We start from the raw sequence: 21248 nt of genomic DNA on the forward strand, positions 1-21248 counted from the left end.
GGATGTGACTTTCAACTAGGGAAAGAGAAAATTACACCCTCTGGGAAAGGAAAAGTAGAACTCCATTCTTATACATGCCAGGTGAACGTATGCACAGAAAATAGGATTTGTGGTCGTATTTTCAGGGCTTATATGGGAATTGTGTGTTTGTGTGTGTGCACCTGCTTGTATGTATAGAAAGAAATGCACGTACTCTCTGTTTAATATGAATACAGGTATAAGACTCTATCTCTTCAATCTTCAGCCCAGATGAAAGCCTCACCTTTCTTCAAAGCTTCCTCAATTTTTTTTCACATTTTCACATGTCTTCCAGCCTAATTATCAAACCTTTTAATATTTCAGTCAGAAATAGAAGTGATAAATAGAATCCTAGTTGCTAGCCAAGCAAAGTTGACCTAAGTGGTTATATCAATTTCTTAAGTCACAAAGGAATTCCCAGGGAACAGTGTAGAGCTGAGCAAGCTACACTAGTTAATTAGTTAGGGTTAGTTCCTTTCTGAATAATTCTGAGGAATTTTCTGGGTGGCTTTAGAGGGTATGTGGCTGAATTAAACTTTGTGAGACTTTATTAAATCATAGGAGACTTTTTGGACATTGAATGGTATTGGATTTCTATGTACTAGTTTTTTATTTTTTTAAAGTGCCTTTGAAAGGCTCCACACAGTAAAGCATACAGATCATGTGTACAGCATGATTAATTTTCATAACATAGACAAACCTATATAACCAGCATCCAGATGTGGAGACAGAAGCATTACCTGTTTACTTTTAAAGTGTGAGGACTTCAGGTTTTAGTTATTTTGTGGCTTATTAAGCAAGACAATGTTTAATAGTATAAAAGATACCATGCTACCTTTAAATTTGCTTGTATGATTACTAATATAATCTATATTCAACATTTCATTGTCCTGCAGAAGATCAACAGGGATATAATTAATCTCAAGCCATTTTTACTTCTTTTAGGACATATAGTATTTTTCATAGAATTTCAGAAAGTGACCACATTTTTTTTTCCCCTGAATATGGTATGTCTAAGTTAGTATACAAGTCAGTTTATCAGTGTATAATTTTTGGAAGATAATTCAGAACTCTGTCGGCAAGGAAATCAACCTGGGATCTAAACATTGCTTCCTCAAAGCCACAATCCAGTTGGCACAATAATGTAAGCAAACGTAAAATGTGGATTTTGTGAGGAAGGCAGAGCAAAGCATCTGGAAATTCACTTCTGCTTCTTCATCCCACTGAATAGCTTCTCTTCCCCCTGTTGCAGAGGGCTGAATTCCAGAACTCAGGTTCAAGCTGTGTGTCCTAACCAGCCCCGGCACCTAATAATGATTCTTTTTTTTTTTTAATTTCATTTATTTATTCATGAGAGACACACACAGGGCGGGGGGGGGAGGGTGGCAGAGACACAGGCAGAAGGAGAAGCAGGCTCCATGCAGAGAGCCTGATGCGGGACTCGATCCAGGGTCTCCTGGGCTGAAGGCGGCACTAAACTGCTGAGCCACCCAGGCTGCCCCCTAATAATGATTCTTAAAGCTAGACAGCTCTTACTTTATCTTTTGAAGTTATGTTAAACTTCACTACCAAATCTTCGGATAATATCATGTTTTATTAATTGGAAAAAAAAAAAAAAAGCCTGTCTCACACTTTGTAAAGCAAGCATCAAAACATGCTGGTTGGCATTTGGGATAACTCCTGGAGGACAGCAAGGACATGTGTCTCTAAAGCAAAACAAGCAAGCAAAATTCCATCTACCAGACGACTGCTTTAAAATGGGAAAGACGTGAAGAAAAGTTAAATACACAAACAGCTTTTTAACTGCCACATGCATTAAGCAGTTGCGAAGTCAAGGATTGTTGATAGGAAATTCACTGTGAGCCAAGTGAACGGCATCCGGGGTGAACGTAGGATCTGTAAGAAACCCCAAAGCTTTCATGTCGGTTCTCACTAGTGATCTCTGTACTGGAAATGTGAACATCCATAAAGTTGTTTCCAACGGTTTTTCCAGCTATAGTTTTGATTCTCTTTCGGATGTGGGAGCCTGGGCACATTAATGATAGAGTCCAAACATCATACTTCTCTCTTGGGTATGAAATTCCTGAGTCAGCAAGGTTAATCAGAGTCCTTTTATTAATCAGTGCAAGGCACTATAAGTACTTCGGTTATGGCCTAGAGCCGCAGGTTCTTTGGTTGGTAGTCATATTTTTAATTAAATTAACCAATGAATGATTTCACAGGAAAACTTTCTGGCAGGTACTCTACTAAGTAACAAGTGCCGTCCTTGTATCTTGAAAGCTCTTATTTCCACTGTCTTAATGAATAATCTCCTTGTCACCTCATTTTCCTCTTTGCCAGAAATCTGCTCTCCTGCTGTTCTATTTCCATCCTGAAGTTCTTTGCCCTTCCTGGTTGCTCAAACTTTTTCCCTTTAAATGTTGCATTTCAGGCTGACTTCCCCCCCCCCAACCCTCTCCTGGGGGAGCTCTGAGATTTATCCTGAAAATATTAGCTATTAAAAGATAGCCAAGTATTGTGCTTTAGTCTATAATCCTTCAGGACTGTGTAAATACATGGACACAGGCAGAGCAAATGTCTGCTAATCCAGCCACGAGCAGTGTGTGTAACCTTTGGCTGTAATAACAGAGGCTTCTCATGTGTGGGGTTCTTTGGACTCAGACAACATTATAGCTGATAACTGTTGCAGAGCCCAGGCTTAGCTGAAAGTTTACCAGAGATGTGTACATCCCTCCAACCACGGAGCAGAATCAATCCCTCTTCCAAAAGATGGCCCGAACACTTCTCTTTACCATATTTCCTGAGCGGAGGACTTTCTATTCAGCTATCCAGGCAGATCACTTTGGTTTCAGAATTAAACACACACACACACACACACATACACACACACACATAAATACTCTGAGTATCTTTGTTGGGATAAAACTTCTCAAAACCTTTTAGAACTTTTGCCTACAAGTGCTGCTGTTTTGGAAGTGAAATGCGGGCAGTCAGCAGATCTCCCATGGCTGTTTAAGGATTTGGGGAGACCATAGTTTGAGTTAATCTGTCAGTACCAGTTACACAGGTGTGAGCGCTTTATGCTACTTAATCTTATTCTTATTGGCAAAGTAAAGACTTTGTCAAGACCCTCTCTAAATCTCCTGCATGCTGATAATCTATGATGTTATGAAGGGGGAATTTATATAAACAGATTATGTGTCATGGCCTGGGGGAAGGTGAAAAGTAACTGTAGATACTATAAATGCACATGGGCATGGCCTGTATTGTAGAGTCTCTGGGGATTTTTGCCTAGAAGAGGATCCGTAGTCTCCTCTCGTCCTAGTTAAACCCCTTGCTGAAGCAGAGCTCTCTGAGCCATGCTCCCCTCGGACTGCAGACCTGGAGGTAGCAGGGCAGTGTGAGTGGCAGACAGCAGTGGGAGGCAGCGGCTTCCTCACTCTCCCCTCGGGGGCTGTGTTCCCACAGTCCACTCCACCCCTGGCCTTCGTGCCCATCTGAGCATGCCGAGGGCAGCCTGGCTTCTGTAGAGGTGAGTGGAGGGGGGCTCTTTGAAAAACAAATGCTAAGAATTAATCACATTCGAGGTTCTGAAGCCCTGGGACCATCCTGCCCTGGAAAGAAGGAAGAGTGTACAGAATGAATATGCCTGATTAGTTCACTGCAGCTCTGTTATGCTGTGCCTATTGGTGATTATATTTTAGAGGACAAACTCTGATGTCTTGGCATCTCGATATTAACACCAGAATGTTCATAGGTGCTGCCTCACTGTGGTTTCTGAAGATGGCTCTACCTCGGGTTTGGTCCCCAGAGTGGGTAGGTGTGGTGGAAAGGACATGCTTGCTCCTTTCTACACGTGGTACAAAGAGACCTATGGCTGTAGCCTCATTTTAAGGTGTGAGTAGACGAGGTGGGTCTGGCCATAGCCTCCTTGCTAGGGGCTGCTCCGTTCTCTATAGAGGGCTTCCCTGTTATGCCTGGGGTTGAATTACCCAGAATCAATGTCCCTTCTCCTGCCCGAGCACACACACCACCACCACCACCACCACCACTGGCACCAAAAAGTTCTGCAACCCAGCCTCAAGATACACTTCAGTGGGCCCTGATCCGTATCTGACAGTCTGTCGCCTTCCTATTTCTCTGTTCAGCTTCTTGGGGCAGCAGCGAAGGTGTCTTGTTGCCAACCACCTATGCACATTTCCATCTAGGAGGGGTGAGTTGTAGGCATCAGTTCATTCAGGGGGTCAGCTGAATCCTAGGACCAGGCTGTCCCCGAGGCTGGCTTACTGGTTAATGATTATGACCAAAGGAAGGCTGAGGCAGGGCCCTGAGAGACTGAGGACCACTGATTCGTGGAATGAAAGGGCAGGATAGATTCTCTCTCTAGGTGCTACTGGGAATTTAGGAAGAAGAGAAAACATCCACAAGCAAATGCATTTCCATATCAGAGATGTGGCATATTACAGATGAATTCAGGATCTGCTTTCCTTCCTGTTGATTTGTGAAGCAGGCTTGGCGCTAAAGCCTATTCTGCTTCCACAAAGACAAAGACAGATGGAAGCCCTGCACTGCAGATATCCTGAGTCCATTAGTTTGGACTGAGGCGGGCGACTTATGGCTCTAGCAGGCTGAAAAAGTGGCAGTTTTCTCATCTGGAAAATGAAAGGCTTGGACTGGATAATCTTCCCTCCAGCGCTAGCATTCTGCGTTTTCTTTGATTTTACATCAAAATGGTATTTTCTTAATCAGCTCTCTACTGCTTCCTTTCTTAGATCATTTTTCTTCCCATTGCAGAAGCAGGCATGAGTTTCCAATCAGTTGGTGCACAGAGCTGCCAAATCTTTGCTGCTAATCAGCAGGCAAAACATACTCCAGTTTCCAGATCTGGAACCAGCTTCTTTCCAAGACAGTTAGAAGAGACGGGCTTTGCAAATTGCTTGTTGAGGAAATTTGAGCATTAAAATGACTGATTAAGTATTGGTGTTAATGTGATTCATTCATTATCAAAAGCAAGTTGCGTACCACGTAGCTTGAAAACTCTGCTCAGAACAGAGATTCAATGTACATAGCTAAATAGAAATGTATAAATGGGTAGACATGCATGTAGTGTTAAGCCTAGCTGCTTAAATGCACAGGTGCATGCACACCTACACACACACACACACACACACACACATACACACACACTATAGGCAAAGGGTTGATAATTCCATAGCCTAGAGTGTCTGTGATACTATTTGTTTCTGCCAGAGAAAAGTCCATATCAACAGATACCTTCCGTCCTCAATGCCTGGAATCTCCAATTACTGTTTTAAGCACTTAGTTCTATTAGTTGAATACAGATTCCTACATAAATTCGGATCGTCTTAAGAGGGTCACACTTCAAAAAAAATCCTCAGTTCATTAGACTTTAGTGTGAATTAACTTTGGATTTCTTTTTGATGGAACTGGAGGGTATTATGCTGAGTGAAATAAGTCAATCGGAGAAGGACAAACATTATATGGTCTCATTCATTTAGGGAATATAAATAATAGTGAAAGGAATGGAAGGGACGGGAGAAGAAATGGGTAGGAAATATCAGAAAGGGAGACAGAACATAAAGACTCCTAACTCTGGGAAACGAACTAGGGGTGGTGGAAGGGGAGGAGGGGTGGGGGTGGGGGTGAATGGGTGACGGGCACTGAGGGGGGCACTTGACGGGATGAGCACTGGGTGTTATTCTGTTTGTTGGCAAATTGAACACAAATAAAAAATAAATTTATCTTAAAAAAAACGTTGGATTTCTTTTTAAAGAGCGATGTAGATAAGGGCAGAGCCGAGGGTGATGGAAAAGTTGAACAGCCTTAGAATTCTGAATGGAAAGGAAAAGGGATTAGAGTATGTGAACATGCATGTGTACATGTGTATGTGCGAGTGTGTGTGTGTGTGGCTGGGGAGTGAGCTACAGAAAACCAAACTTCAGGTTGGGTTCATTCATTTCCTCAGGATTTTTAAAAAAGATTTTATTTATTTATTCATGAGAGACACACAGAGAGAGAGGCAGAGACATAGGTAGAGAGAGAAGGCTCCACGCAGGGAACCTGATGTGAGACTCAATTCCGGGACTCCAGGATCATGCCCTAGGCTGAAGGCAGGCACTCAACTGCTGAGCCACCCAGGCGTCCTGATGACCTCAGGATTAATCAGCATTGTGTACAACCCTGTAATATGGCCTTTTAAGCTAAATCATCTTTCCCCCCTCTGAACAGGCGAATAATAGTTTATTTTAATTTTACTTATTTTGACAAATAGTTACACATGCACAAGGTACTGAATTTCAAAGCTCAAAAGAGACACCAAGGACCTTGTCTCCCAGCTCCCAGTTCTTGGAGACTACCACTGTAACCAGCTTCTTGTTTGAGGTGTTGATAAATATTTTCACATATGAGAGCATACTATGCACTCTGATCAGCCTGCCCCTGCTTTTCTTGCTTAGTAATATATCTTGCGGGGGATCCCTGGGTGGCTCAGTGGTTTAGCACCTGCCTTCGGCCCGGGCGTGATCCTGGAGTCCTGGGATCGAGTCCCACATCGGGCTCCCTGCGTGGAGCCTGCTTCTCCCTCTGCCTCTCTCTCTCTCTCTCTGTCTCTCATGAATAAATAAAAACTTAAAAAAAAAGTAATATATCTTGAGATTTTTCCCCCTATCAGTGGACAAAGAACTGCCCTCTTTTTTATAATGGCTGTATAGTACTCGATTGAATGGATACAGCATTAATTTTTTAAAAGTCTCCTATTGATGAAGATTGAGATTGTTTCCAATCGTTACCCATTAAGAATGGTGCCGTAGTGTAGTGCATGCTCTTGTCCACAGGCCAGGTTATTATAACTCCTGAGAACTTTATACTTCTCACAAAGGATTCAGTGCAGATGGTGTTCTTGCTAGTTGTGCAATACAGTGGCCCTTATAGAGCATTTCACACATGACTGATTATACTTGTAGGATAAATTCCCAGGAGTTGCATGTGTGTAATATTTCTCACTTACATGAGATGATTTTAATACCTGATTACCAGGCCCACTTTTAATGTGGTCATCATCTTTCGAGTGCCCTCCAGATGCTCATCATGGGTGCCCAGAAGTATCACAATATTCTAGATTTATTCTGACCTCATCTAATCAGTAAAGAATACAACTTTTACCCCTCTTGTTTTGGGCAGTGCACTTTTATTAATGTAGCTGAAAATTGTATTAGTTTTTTGGCAGCTCCATCCCACTATTGGCTCCTTTTGAGAATTCTATCAACTCAAATCCCTGGGTCTTTTCTCAAATAAATTACCATGAAACCATATTCCACTTACCTTGTACTTGTATAGTGGAATTTTATAACTTAAAAGCAAACTTCTGACTTACCCACGTTAAAATATATTTTTATATATTTCAGATAATATTTAATATATATTGGAGTCTTGTCTAAGCTGTTGAGTTATCTCTACATCTCCATCTGGTCGTCAAAATTTTATCTTCCTGAACCTATTTTCCATTACCCACTCATAGTGAGCTTAATGCCATGGCTATAGGTATTGACACTGAAAGAATTTTTACAAAGTTATGATTGTTATAGCTTGTGAGACATGTGAGGGAGAGATGGGGAGAGAGAGAATATTTCAAACAACTAATGGGAAAAATTTATCTAAGATTTCAGTTCTAGGAACAGCTAAGCTTCTCCTGAGCAATTAATTTGTGTATAGCTTGTGGGCATAGTTAATTGTGCAATACATCATGTTTTCCTATTTATTTTGGCTGCTAGGAAGTTCAAAGGCAAATTTGCAATGCAGTTCTAGTGTACAATAAGTGGTTTATATTTTGTGTACCTATCTTACCCTTGACCACTTTTTATTTTCCAACCATATTTTTTTCCTTTGCCTTTGTTTTCTAGATCACTAAAAAAAAAAAATCTTGTATTGTGTAAAATTTCTAAGTTTCCTTAAATTCTTCTTTGGTAAGAGGTATTGTAAAAACCAATAGGCAGGCAAATGAAATCTTGGCATGACAAATTTTTTAAAGACATCAAATACCTTCATACTTCAGATTTACAACAACAGCAACAACTCTAGGGAAAGAGAATTGTGATGGAATAAAAAGCATAATCTTGTAATTAACAGCTTCAGAATCATTCAAAACAATGGTTGGGTGTTAAAACAGTAAGAGTCTCATGGAACTCAGCATGTAAAATAAAATGTAATCACATAAATGAAGCTCTCAAATTCAAATACCTTCAAGGGCCAGGAAGATAAAGTAAAAAAAAGGACAAGATAATAGAGAACACTAGAAATGAGGGACTCAAGAGTGCCTGTCCCACTCAAATATATCCAAGTATGCTATCACAGTAAACATTTGCAGACTCATCAGTTACTAGTTCAGAATTTGTGAATCACTACCCCCTCCCCAAATTTATAAATGTGACCAAAGTAAAAGTTTGTAAAAATTCTGACAAAACAGAAAAATCCTAGGCCAAGAAATTAAACTTTTTCCTTTTCTTGTTCAGGTTATTGGTTGCCTAGTTATAAATTGAAGTCTTCCTGGGCAACAGGCCTGCACCTGTCTGTCTTGTTTGGTCATGTGGAATGTCTTCTGGTGCTGCTGGACCACAATGCTACAATCAACTGTAGACCCAATGGGAAAACCCCTCTTCATGTGGCTTGTGAAATGGCCAACTTGGATTGTGTTAAGATCCTCTGTGACCATGGAGCAAAGCTCAATTGCTACTCCCTAAGTGGACACACAGCCTTACACTTCTGTACAACTCCTAGCTCCATTCTCTGTGCCAAGCAATTGGTTTGGAGAGGTAAGACTTTCGGGGTGGCCGACGTTGTCATCTACTTGCATACTCATGGTTTTGAAACTTGGTGATCTTTACTTGCTTTACGTAATGTAGTCTACCAATGTAGTCCTATTGGTAGGTCTCATTAGGGGATCCTAAAAACATGTAAGTATATGTATATTTATATAATGATATAAATAAAAGTGTTGGTCCTCAGCGATGACCACATTGGAATCATTATTATTTTCATTGTAGGGGGCTCATTAGTTTACACATTTATTTAACAAATACTTATTTAGCTCTTAGAATGTGTCAGTTAATGTGCTAAGTAACTGAAAAAAATAGTTTCTGTCCTCAAGAAGCTATATTCTAGTAGGGGAGATAAATACTAGCAAAATAAATTCATAAATATATCATAAATTGACAAAGGAGCAAAACAGTGTTATGAAAGAGAATATCAGGAGTGAACTATTGTAAAATATATAAAGACTTCTCTAAACATATGACGTGTAAAGCAGAAATTTTATGAATGAGAGGGAGCTAGCCATTAACAAAGGCACCAAGGGGAAGAGGAGTCTAGGTGTAGAGAATAGCTTGTGCAAACTCTCTAAGGGAGCAAAAAACTGGACTATTCAACACATGGAAGAAGGCTAGTGTGGTCAGAGTATCATGGGTGTGGGGTAGTTGGGAGGGATAAGAGGGTATCCAATTATTGTGTGATTGTGTGTCATCACAAGATGACATTGAATGTGTTAGGTCATATACATCTTGCTGTGGGCCAAGGCATGGGGTTTAGAAATGGAGCCACAGAAAAGTTTTAAGCAAAGCAAGGACATGGTTTCATTTTCACTTAAAATCATTATTCTGAAGTTATGCAGAAATAGGGTTGGAGGAGGCCAGGAATGGAAGCAGGGAGACCAGCAGCAAAGCTATTGCAACAGTGTGGGTGAGAAGGGATGGTGATTTGCATGAAAGGCCAAACTTGAATAGGAAGATTAGAAGATGGGTTTACAGTATATTTTGGAAGCTGAGTTAATGACATTTGGAGATGGATTATAGCTGGATGAGTGGAGAAGGAAAAGAGATTTTCAAGTATCATTGCCAGGTTTCTGGCTTTAGAAAAGTGTGTGGAGACTGATGCCATTTTTTTAAAAAAGATTTATTTATTTGAGAGAGAAAAAGAGAGAGAGAGCACAGAGGGGAGGGGCAGAGGGAGAAGGAGAGAGGTTTTAAGCAGACTCGGTGCTGAGCATTGAGCCAGATGTGGGGTCTACGTCACCACCCTGAGACCAGGGCCTGAGCGGAAACCAGGAGTTCCATGTTTAACTGACTGAGCCATCCAGGTGCCCCATGATGCCATTTTTTAAGACAGAGGGAGTTGAGAAAGAAGCATGTGTGTGGAAAAGATCATTAAATTAGCTTTTAGGGGCACCTGGCTGGCTCAGCCAGTTAAAGGTCTGACTCTTGATTTTGGCTCAGCTCATGATCTCAGTCCTGGGATAAGGAGCCCTGTGGCATCTCCCGCTCAACGGGGGTCTGCTTGTCTCATGCTCTCTCTGCACCTGTCCCTCACCCCCTGCCCTGTGCTCACTCTCTTTATGTCTCTCTCAAATAAATAAATCTTAAGAAATTATTTTTTTCTGTCTGCCTGTCGCCGAAACACAACGTGTCAGCAAGAAATTAATTTTTTTAAAAGTCAGTTTATAGAGGTATAATTCACCCACAGTAAAATTCAGTATTTTTGAGAGAAACACCTAGTCATGAAATCAATCATTACCACAGTCATTTCAAAAGTTCCCTGATCCCCTTTATAGTTAATCCCACAACTTTACCCCCCACCTCCAACAACCACTGATCTGTCTTCTGTCCCTATAATTTTGTCTTTTTCAGAATGTCATAAAAATTAAATTATATAATATGTAGCCTCTTGGGTCTGTTTTTTCCTACTTAGCATAATGCATTTGAGATTTATCCATGTGGTGGTTGCACTTATCTGTATATCAGATCTTTGATTGCCAAGTAGTATTCCTTATATAGATGTAACACAATTAAGCTGCTCTCTAGTCGAGGGATATTTGGATTGTTTCTAGTTTCTGGGAATTTTGTAAAAAAGTTGATATAAACATTTGCATACAGATTCTTATGTGGAAATGTTCTCATTTCTCTTGGGTAGATACCCAAGAGTAGGATGATGGGTTGTATGGTAAATTTACAAGAAATTGCTAAACTGTTTTTCATACTAGCTGTACATTTTGCATTCTAACCGGCAATATATGAGTTCAGTTGCTCTCCATCCTTGCCAGAAATTGGTAATGTTAGATTAAAAGAAAAATTTATTTTAGCTATTTTAATAGGTATATAGTAGTATCTCATAATGATTTTAATTAAGATTCCCCTAGTGACCAAGGATGTTGAGTATGTTTTCATGTATTTATTTGCCAGCTGTGTATTTACTTTGGTGAAATACCTGTTCATATCTTTTGCTCCTTCTTTTAAAAAAGGAGTTTTTTGTTTTCTTATTATTGATTTGTAAGAGCTCTTTTCATATTCTGGATACCAGCCCTTTGTCAGAAATATGATTTGCAAATATTTTTATTTATCTTTTGACTTTTCATTCTTCCTACCTTTAGAAGAGTAGAAGTATTTAATTATGACAAATTTAATTTCTCGATTTTTACCTCTTATGGTTTATGCTTTGTGTGTCCGACCTAAGAAATCTTTGACTAACCGCAGGAACAAAGATTTTCTCCTATGTGTCCTTCTAGAGGTCTCATAATTTTAGGTCTTACTTTTTGGTCTTTGACTCATTTTGAGTTAATTTTTGTGTATGGTACAAGGTACAGTTTGAGGTTCATATTTTTTATACATAGATAAATTATCTTACATATCCAATTGCTTCAACATCATTTATTAAAAAGACCATTTTTTCACTAGTGAGTTGCCTTCATATCTTTGTCAAAAATCAAATGGCCAGATATGTATGGATCCACTGATATATATATATATATATATATTTTTTTTTTTTTTTTTTTTTTTTTTTTTTGCTAAAGTTCCACTAACTTGATTCCTGGAACCTTAGATTAAGTTTTAAAACCAGAGTGAGTTTCCCCAGATCAGTTTTAAAGATAAGAAGTTTCAGATCTCTTTGAGACCTCAAAGTGAGTAAGTCAAAGCTGCCCTTGACATAAATGTATGGATTGCTGAAGAGAGCTCTGGACTAAAGCTGTGACTTTAGGAATTGTTGGCCTATAGATGGTATTTGAAGCCAAGGAAATCAATGAAATCACTTGGATAAGAGTGTGGAGAGAGAAAAGAGAAGATAGGACCAAGCCCTGATAAATTCTTACATTTAGATGTTAGCAGGATGGAGAGGGGCCAAGGAGAGTGAAATGGATTGGCAAGTGAAATGAGAGAAAGCCCAAGAGCATTTTTGGCATCATAGGGACTGAGAAAGAGACAGGTTCAAGTAGGAGGAGGTGGTCGGCTGTATCAATAGCTACTGAGAGATTTAATTAGATATTCATTAGCTTAAGTGACAGAGTTATCACTGACAAAAGCAGTTTGGGGAAAATGGTGGGTGTAGAAGTCAGATTAGAATGGTATAAGGTGTGAATGGGAGGTTAAAAACTAGGGATGCTACATAACTGTTCAAAAAAGTCTGGCTACACATGTAAGCATATGAGTAGCATGATTTCTGAAGGGGGTCAGAGGCATAGGAGAGTACTCTGTACTTGGAAATAAAAGGAAATATTTGCATGCTAAAGGGAATGATTTATAATAATTATAATATTATAACAATTATAATTTATAATTTCAAACCATTGAAAATGCACAAGACGTGATAACTAAAAGATTCAAATATGAGAGGCTGAGATGCAGTGAATTCTAGAGACTGTGAGATACATCCTCACTTTTTTTTTTAAAGGTTTTTAATTTATTTATTAATGAGAGACACAGAGAGAGAGAGACAGGCAGAGACACAGGCAAAGGGAGAAGCAGGTTCCATGCAGGGAGCCTGACTTGGAACCCGATTCCTGGTCTCTGGGATCACACCCTGGGCTGAAGGCAGTGCTAAACTGCTGAGCCACCCAGACTGCCCATACATCCTCATTTTTAACAGATGGGCCAAAGTAAAGGATGGCCTTAAAATGCCAGAGTGTTTATAGATGTGGCAGTGGTAAGATGAGGGAGTTCACATAGCCTTTCTCCCTCAATAATGTATGAGGCAAAGTCATCAGCCAAAAACAAGAGGAGAAAGGTGGAAATTTTGATGAGAGTGGGAAGGTATTGAAAGGTTATTGGGGAAGATTGGGAGAACAAGCTTAAAGATGCCATGGTCTCCTCAACCTGTGAGAAGTCAAGGGGAAAAAAATCAGGCCAGCTTTTTCTCCTTCTTGCCTGCCTTGGGGGGAAAGATCTAGCCCAGAGACACATGGAGAAGGGTAGGTGTCAGTCCAGGCATAGCCACCTATGGGATGTGGCCATCACCACCGTTCACATTTACTTACACATTTATGGTTTTTAGGTTTAGTTGTTAGTTTAATTTTATTTTAACTCATTAATTTAAACTTTTAAGCTTCTTATTTTTAAAATTGTTAGAAAGTTGAGGCACCTGGGTGGCTCAGTCAGTTAAGCGTCTGCCTGCAGCTCCAGTAGTGATCCCAGGGTCTGGGGGATCGAACCCCGCCTCAGGCTCCCTGCTCAGGAGGGAGGAGTTTGCTTCTCCCTCTCACCCTATCTCTCCCATTCCCTCTACCTCTTCCTCTGCTCACTCTCTCTCTCAAATAAATAAATAAAATGTTTAAAAAAATAAAATTGTTAGAAAGTTAAGAAACTATATTTGAAATACATAGTTTCAAAAGTCTAATTATTGACTTTTAGTATTTCTGCCTTTTCTTTCTTTCTTCTTTCTTTTTTTTTTTTGTATTTCTGCCTTTTAATGTGACTTTATCAACCATAGACTGAGAGAGAGCTGCTAAGCCTTTCACTCCTCAGAAGCATAATCAGAGGGAAACTCACTCCCAGAGGACTTGCTTATTGCCTGTCTCCTTTATCCCTATTGACATAGGGAGACTACCCAGAGATGAGAAGGAGTAAAGAGGTAGGGAGAAACCAAGCAAGGCTCTCTGTAGGCTGCCACTAATGAATTAGGCTAATAACAATCAACGAGGAAGAATGGAAGTCCATTAAAGATAAACTTACTCTTAGATCCATAGCATCAAAGGCCAAAGCCATAAAGAAAAGAAAGATGAATTAGAGAAAGCAAAAATATTCAATGTGCGAGTGTGGCAAACAGATCATAAAATAAAAAGGCTGTCATAAAACTGGAAAAAATATTTGAGACTATATGGATAAAGGCCCTCTTTATATCCTTAACATTGAAAGAAATCTTAAAAATTAAGGTAAGGAGATTAACAAGAGAGAAAGAGAGAACAAAGACCAAGAATAGATGTTGGTATTTCAGATTAAAAAAAAAGTATATAAACAACAAATAAAGATAACATGATGATCACCTGCCCTGGTAATCAGTAAAATGTTAAGTAAAATGACGGGGGCTTTTGTTGCTATTTATTACATTAACAGAGATACAAACGGTGACAATACATATGCTCGCAAACATAAGCATATACTCTCACACACCCTTGATGGGATGTGACTGGGTACAGTCTGGAGGGCAGTGTCAAAAGCTGGAAAACTTCTGTAACTTGGAAGTTCTGCATGTAGGATTTAGGACTAATTCTGCACCTTTTTTTTTTTTTAAGATTTTATTTTATTTATTCATAGAGACAGAGAGAGGGGCAGAGACACAGGCAGAGGGAGAAGCAGGCACCACACAGAGAGCCGGATGTGGGACTCGATCCCGGGTCTCCAGGATCACGCCCTGGGCTGCAGGCAGCGCTAAACCGCTGCGCCACCGGGGTTGCCCAATTCTGCACCTTTTGACTCAAATGTACTCTCATTTATGTAGGGTCTCCAATTCAAACTCTGGATATTACCTCCAAACAAGATTACACAAGAGATAACTGTTGAGAAAGAAAGATGACATTTATTATGTAACAGAGTTGTGTGTGCAATCTGTAGTAGAACAGAAATTAAGAGATTTTCTCCTCATTCTATGAGTCTTCAAAATGGTGTAGTCATACTGTGTTTTATTTTATGTTTTTGCATCAGAAGCTTTGACTGATTAAGGAATACATTCAAAATATACAACTAAAAATATGTGCATTGGTATTTTTCATTTTAAATATACTTAGAGCCACAAAACATTGCCTGATTCATTTTTTGCTCTGAGAGTGGTATTACCTCCATGCCATATAGACATTAAAAATTGTGTTGTAAAAAATGCTCATTGAAATGGAACAATTTTTAAAAGAAGTGTATAGGAGAGTATAAACTGCATCAACTTATTTTTCTAAAAATATATGATTACACATATCAGAAAAGAACATCCAAATTATCAGAGTCAAACCTGATATTGGAGCTAATGTTTAGCTCTAGCTAAGCAACTTCAAAAAAAGCAAATTTATTATTTTAGATTCTCATTTCTAGGATAACACGTGTTTTGGAGGTTTTTTTTGTTTTGTTTTAAAGTGCGGTGCCTTGCAAATTTACCAAAATCAAAACAAATTAAAAAAATCAAAACAAATGGTGGATCAGATAAACGGGGAAATTTTCACCCATTTTATGGATGGAGAAATAGAGAGAAGGAAAAAGTAGGAGCTTGAAGTAGGTCTCCAACTCTGGAAACTCTAGAAACAGCAAGCATCCTGCATTCTTTCCTTTGCATTTTTTATGTCTTAGGCCCCTGGACAGTGCTTGGCACCTAGGAAGTACTCAGTCAACGGTCTGGTCTCAGACTGATCTGGGAATGGCTCCCGGAGCCCTGAGTGCATGGATGGGAACTACTGCTATCTAATAAATGGGCACTGCTACATTCATGGTTAATGAATGAAATGCAGTTGTTGGTCAGTTTCACCCTCTCCATCTCTCAGGGCATAGCTGAGGGATGGATTTTCTCTCTTGGATTATGTTGTAGGCACTTTGAAGAGAAGTCACATACATCACTTTGTGGCTGGACAGAGGGAATTGAGACAGCACGCAGACAAGGAAAGTGAGTCAGGCTAACATTAAACTAGGGACCGGAGAAGTCCATTAGAGGGAAAGCCAATGCCATGGCAACTGAAGACCAATGTAATTTCATTTGCTACTTAATGGACTCTTTGTAGAAAAAAGCGCTCTTTGTGGAAAAGGCTAATTGAGGCCAAAAAATTGCATGCAATTTTCGCTTAAAGGATTTTCCCCTATTTTTTCAATGTTGCAGAGCCTGCTTTGTCCCTATGCTGGATTTTGTCTGCTATTTTTCTGTTTGCCTTTCTACTTAATGCCCCCCATCTTCTGGCCTTTGTTTCCTTTGGTATTAGTATAATAGTGCTCATCAGTTGAGAGGGCTTATTTACCTCAGTGAAAATGTCCTCTCTGTGAATCCTGCATTTCCCTACGAATAAAGGGAGTCAGGTCAGGTTCAGCTGGCTGAATAGCAGTATATTATTTCTACCTATTCCCTTTCGTAAGAGGAAAATGAAAGCTGCTTGCTTTCCTCGGCATGAAGCAAATCCTGCCAGTTGGAGGAAAATTTGTTACTGCAGGAAAGCCATAAAAATTCAAATGTTTCCTACCAGAATGTGGCATGATGGCAATGTAAAGGAGACCCTGCCTTTGAAAAGACTGTTGCCTGCTACTTGGTGTGACAACGACACAAGTTACCCGTGTTAGGAAAGCTCTGTTCAGTGATGAGAACATAGCAAGGCAAGATGTCATTGGACTTCCCTTTAGTCCAGAAACAGAGATGCTGGCTCGATAGGCACCTCTCTCCCCCATCCGTCACCCTCTGGATCTTTCCAGATCTTCCATGATATGTTTGCAATAGCACAAATCTGACCATCCTTGCCATTTGCAAACAACTTTGTGGATTTTTGCCCCATCTGCTGTACTGTTAGTACCACCTGTACAATATGAATTTAATCTTTTCTTCAAATTGACATTACTTAATAAATTCAACTTTAAAAGAAACTTTGTATCACTATAAAATTGATTTGTCACTGTAAAAAATAGGGCAAGATCCCTTGCCATACATAGAACATAATAGTAACAGTAAATAATGGGCAATGAAATTCATGACCTCTATCTGCCCAGAGACCCTCTTCTCTCAGATGGCAGAGAATGACTCAAAAGCCTCATCTTCTGGTTGCTATTTTTTCTAGAAACATTGTCTCCAGTGATTCTGCTCTGAATGAATGAACTTGAAATTTATTTGCAGACCATGTCGCACACCCAGTCAGGTAACAGGTACTCCAGTCCATTAAAGAATGTCCCACATAAGACCATACATAGCACACTGTGGAAGACACTGCCTTAAGCAGTGTTTCCTAAAGTTGATGGTCTATTTAGTGGTGGATTTTGGAAGCATCCCCTTTCAAATCAGGAGTGAGACAAGTCTGCTGCTCTGGCCACAATCTCAGCTCTGTCCCAGAGGTCCTTGCCAGCAGAAAAAGAAAACAAAAATAAATAAGATGTATGAAGAGGGCAAAGCAAGAAACAAAACTGCCATTATTTCACACAATATATTTGTCTACATAAAAAAAATAAACAATAAGAAAAATTTAAGGTCAAATAGTTGAATCTATAATTGAGTTCAGCAGAGGCACTGCATTTGTGATCAATATCCAAAAATCAATTGCATCTCTATATACCAGAAGCAGGCGGCAAGAAATTATTAGGTAAGAAAAGATATATTTTTATATATCATGAGAAATGTAAGGGACTTAGAAAATATATTTCACAAAAGTGTGGAAAAATATGAAAATTGATTAAAATACATTAAAAAGATACCACAATCAAGGTCTATTATGAAAAATGTAGTTCTTGATGACTCCCATCTAAGTAGCAGCCACTCTCACTTCTTTTAGCTGATTATTTTGGTATTTTTATCTCCATATTGCTAAATAAGTTCCATATATTTATGCATAAAATTAAAAAGAATGAGTAGCAACATAAGCACTTTCTGATAATCCATTTATCATAATGGAAGATGAGGCTCTGTTCTTTTTTTTACACTCTTTCCCCCATACAAGTACCTTTCCTATCTTCCACCCTCACAAGATCATGATGTAACCACGAGGCTTGTAGTAAATGGGGATAACTTCTTTGTACGTTTTATTTTCCCTGGAGTTGTTTCTTTCTTCTTTTTTTTCTTTTGCTTAGTTTCCTGTGGATCATCACTATTTTAACCCCAAACGTTTCACCGAAGGTTTTGATCTTTTTTGAAAATATTTCAATTCAACAGGTATATGGTCATTTCCATTTTCTTACAAAAAAAAAATCCCTTCTGGAACGTTCAAACCTGCTCCAACTGCTGTCCTCCTGGGATCTCCATTCCCCACCATCCTGAAGATTCCCTTTGCCCCTCACTCATGTTGAATTTCCCGTGTCCTGGACCCTGAGTCTCCCCGTACCTTGGTTTGTTGCCTATTTGAATTGAGTACCTCCTCTACTGGATTTCTGAGAAAGGGAACAAAACACCACATTCCTCAGAATACCTTTATCCTACCCTGACATGGCATAGAATTCTAGATTGATAATCATTTTTCTTTATTCTTTATTCTTTAAAATAATGAAGATATTTCTCCATTTCCTTCTAGTTTCTAGTCCTGCTGCTGAAGGATCAGGAGCCATTTTATTTCTTCATCTTTTATTTTTTATTTTTAAAAAATATTTTATTTATTTATTCATGAGAACACACACAGAGAGAGAGAGAGAGAGGATGAGAGAGAGAGGCAGAGACACAAGCAGAGGGAGAAGCAGGCTCCATGCAGGGAGCCTGACGTGGGATTCGATCCCGAATCTCCAGGATCACACCCTGGGCTGAAGGCAGCGCTAAACCACTGAACCACCTACGCTGCCCTATTTTTTTCATCTTTTATATATCATCTATCATCTTCTGTCTTTTTGGTGTTCTGAAATTCCATGATGATCTGCTTTGGTGGGTGTATTTTCATACATTGTACTGGGTCCTTTCAACTCTAAAAGGTTCGTGTCTATGAATTCTGAGAAATGTTCCTGAGTCTTTTTCTTCTGTTTTCTGTATGCTCTCTTCCTTGAATTGCTATTATTTAGATATTATACTTCCTGCATTTTTTCTCTAATTGTCTTATGTTGTCTTTCCTGGTTTTAATTTTTTTTTAAGTAGGCTCCACACCCAGCATGGAGCCCAACCTGGGGCTTGAACTCACAACCCTGAAATCAAGGCCTGAGCTGAGATCAAGAGTCAGATGCTCAACTGCCTGAGCCACCCAGGCTCCTCTGTTTCTCCTCTTTTGTATTTCTTTATCTTTATGCTTTCCTTCCTGGGAAATTTACTCCAGATTATTTTTCTCTGTTTTTTTTTTTTTTTTTAAGATTTTATTTACTTATTCATGAGAGGCATAGAAAGAGAGTCAGAGACATCAGAGCCTCTCCCTTTGAGAAGTTTGATGTGGGACTCAATCCCAGCACCTCAGGATCATGACTTGAGCCAAAGGCAGACACTCAACCACTGAGCCACCCAGATGCCCCTTCTGTTTTTCTTTTTTTAATTGTCTCTATCTATCATATTAAAGGCTTTCCTTAAATTTTTATAATCTTTAGCTATCTGCTGATAAGACTGAGTGATTAAAAGCTGATTTGGAACTTCAGTGTATGGGTAAGGTTATTTAACTCTTAGCTTTGCCATGTGAGATCTGGCTGGGCCTTGTATCTGAGAAATCTCTGACATAGGATCTTTGGATTTTTTTTTTTTTTTTTTTTTTAGGCTGGCCAGATTCTCTAAAAAAAGATAAAGGCCTACTTGCCAGTTTTCTAGGTGCCGAACTGGGGAAAGGGCTGGGAATGAATAAGGAGTACACAAGCTGTCTAGAATGTTCTGCCCTCTCCTCTTGGCTGAGCTAACTTCTAGCACCTAAGGCCTTCATCTGACATCAGTCCCAAACATCATTCTTCCTGAATTCCCTTACATGGAGTTAGGTTCCTATGTTGTTCTGTATGCTCATAGCACATGGGTTTCCTTTGTGCCACTTACATTTTGTTTAATTCTTTGATTAGTATCCATTTCCCTCACTAATCTATGTTTTGTGAGAGCAGAGTTTGGCTCAGCATAGTGCAGTGTGTACCATATTGATTGCTGATTGTGGAGTATACATGAATGTTCTGTGGAACGCAGGTCCTAGAACTAGGGAGGAGAGTGGGTTTGACCCAGAACGATTCCATCATCATTCCTGGCAAGATGACTTTTAGTTTATGGTCCATGGCACTCCTTGCTTCTTTTCCTACATGTAGACAGTATGAAGAAGGGAGAAGTCAGAAATGTCAAATACTATTGAGGAATCTGGTAAGTTGAGAATTTAAAAGTTTAATTTAATGACATGGAAGGGGGGATCCCTGGGTGGCTCAGCAGTTTAGCTCCTGCCTTTGGCCCACGGAGTGATCCCGGGGACTCGGGATCAAGTCCCATGTCGGGCTCCCTGCATGGAGCCTGCTTCTCCCTCTGCCTGTGTCTCTGCCTCTCTCTCTCTCTCTTTCTTTCTCTTTCTCTCTCTCATAAATAAATTTTTTAAAAAATCTTTAAAAAAATGACACGGAAGGGCTTTGGAGACTATAGTTGAGTCATGGATGCAACAATCAAAGCAGAGGGAATTGATAACTAAAAAAAGTTGTTTCTGAGGGCAAACAAACCCTCTGAAGAAGAGTGTTTGTGGAGAGGAAGCAACAAGGCAAAGCATAAGGGCAATGGGGTTGAGAATTGTCTTCTTTTAGGTGACGGAAACCTGAGCATTTAAAAAACTTATGGCAAAATCCAATGAGGGGCAGACATCGAAGACAGAGGAGAGAGAAGGGGTAATTTAGGGCATGAGGATTCTGAGAAGTTTGGGAAATGAGATCTAGATCCAGATAGAGGGATTGACTCTAGAGAGGTTGGTCGCATTCCAGTATAGCTGGAGGCAAAAAGTGGGAAGATGGGAGTTGAGAGGGGTGGAAGGCTTTATGAAGTTTCCACCTGTAAGACATTTTCTGTGTAAAACAGTAGGTGAGCATATCTGAGAGAGGGGTGAGAGAGAGGAAGGAGTTAAAGAATCCAGGAGGTGGAAAAGTTCTGAAATAATCATGATGGAGAGTGAGGGAATAAATTAAGCAAAGAGAATCATTGGGTGGCTGACCAGTCTCGGGGATTCGGATGAGTGTTCTGTTGGATTTTATGGTGGCACCAGTCTGGTACAGTTGGCACATCGCCTGGCCTGGGATCTTTGCTAGACAGCTCTCTACCGCTTGGGTGCAAGCACTGAGACAGCACATAATTGGGCTCCTTCATAGCACCAGGTGGGTGCTTGGAAGAAT

The 21248-nt window shown here is 39.7% G+C and overlaps 1 protein-coding gene across 2 annotated transcripts in view; it reads left to right on the top strand.

Moving 5' to 3' along the window:
• ASB4 (ankyrin repeat and SOCS box containing 4) overlaps positions 1-21248 on the top strand; it is a 66514-nt gene that overhangs the window by 1903 nt on the left and 43363 nt on the right. For both annotated transcript variants that reach the window (XR_007402003.1, XM_035698494.2), the window contains exon 2: positions 8547-8846. Coding sequence is in view for 1 of the 2 variants with exons in the window: in XM_035698494.2 (XP_035554387.2) it covers positions 8547-8846 (300 nt within the window). In the remaining variant the exon portion in view is untranslated. The remainder of the gene's footprint in view (positions 1-8546; positions 8847-21248) is intronic.

This window comes from Canis lupus, chromosome 14, assembly GCF_003254725.2.
Source record: "Canis lupus dingo isolate Sandy chromosome 14, ASM325472v2, whole genome shotgun sequence".
NCBI lineage: Eukaryota > Metazoa > Chordata > Mammalia > Carnivora > Canidae > Canis > Canis lupus.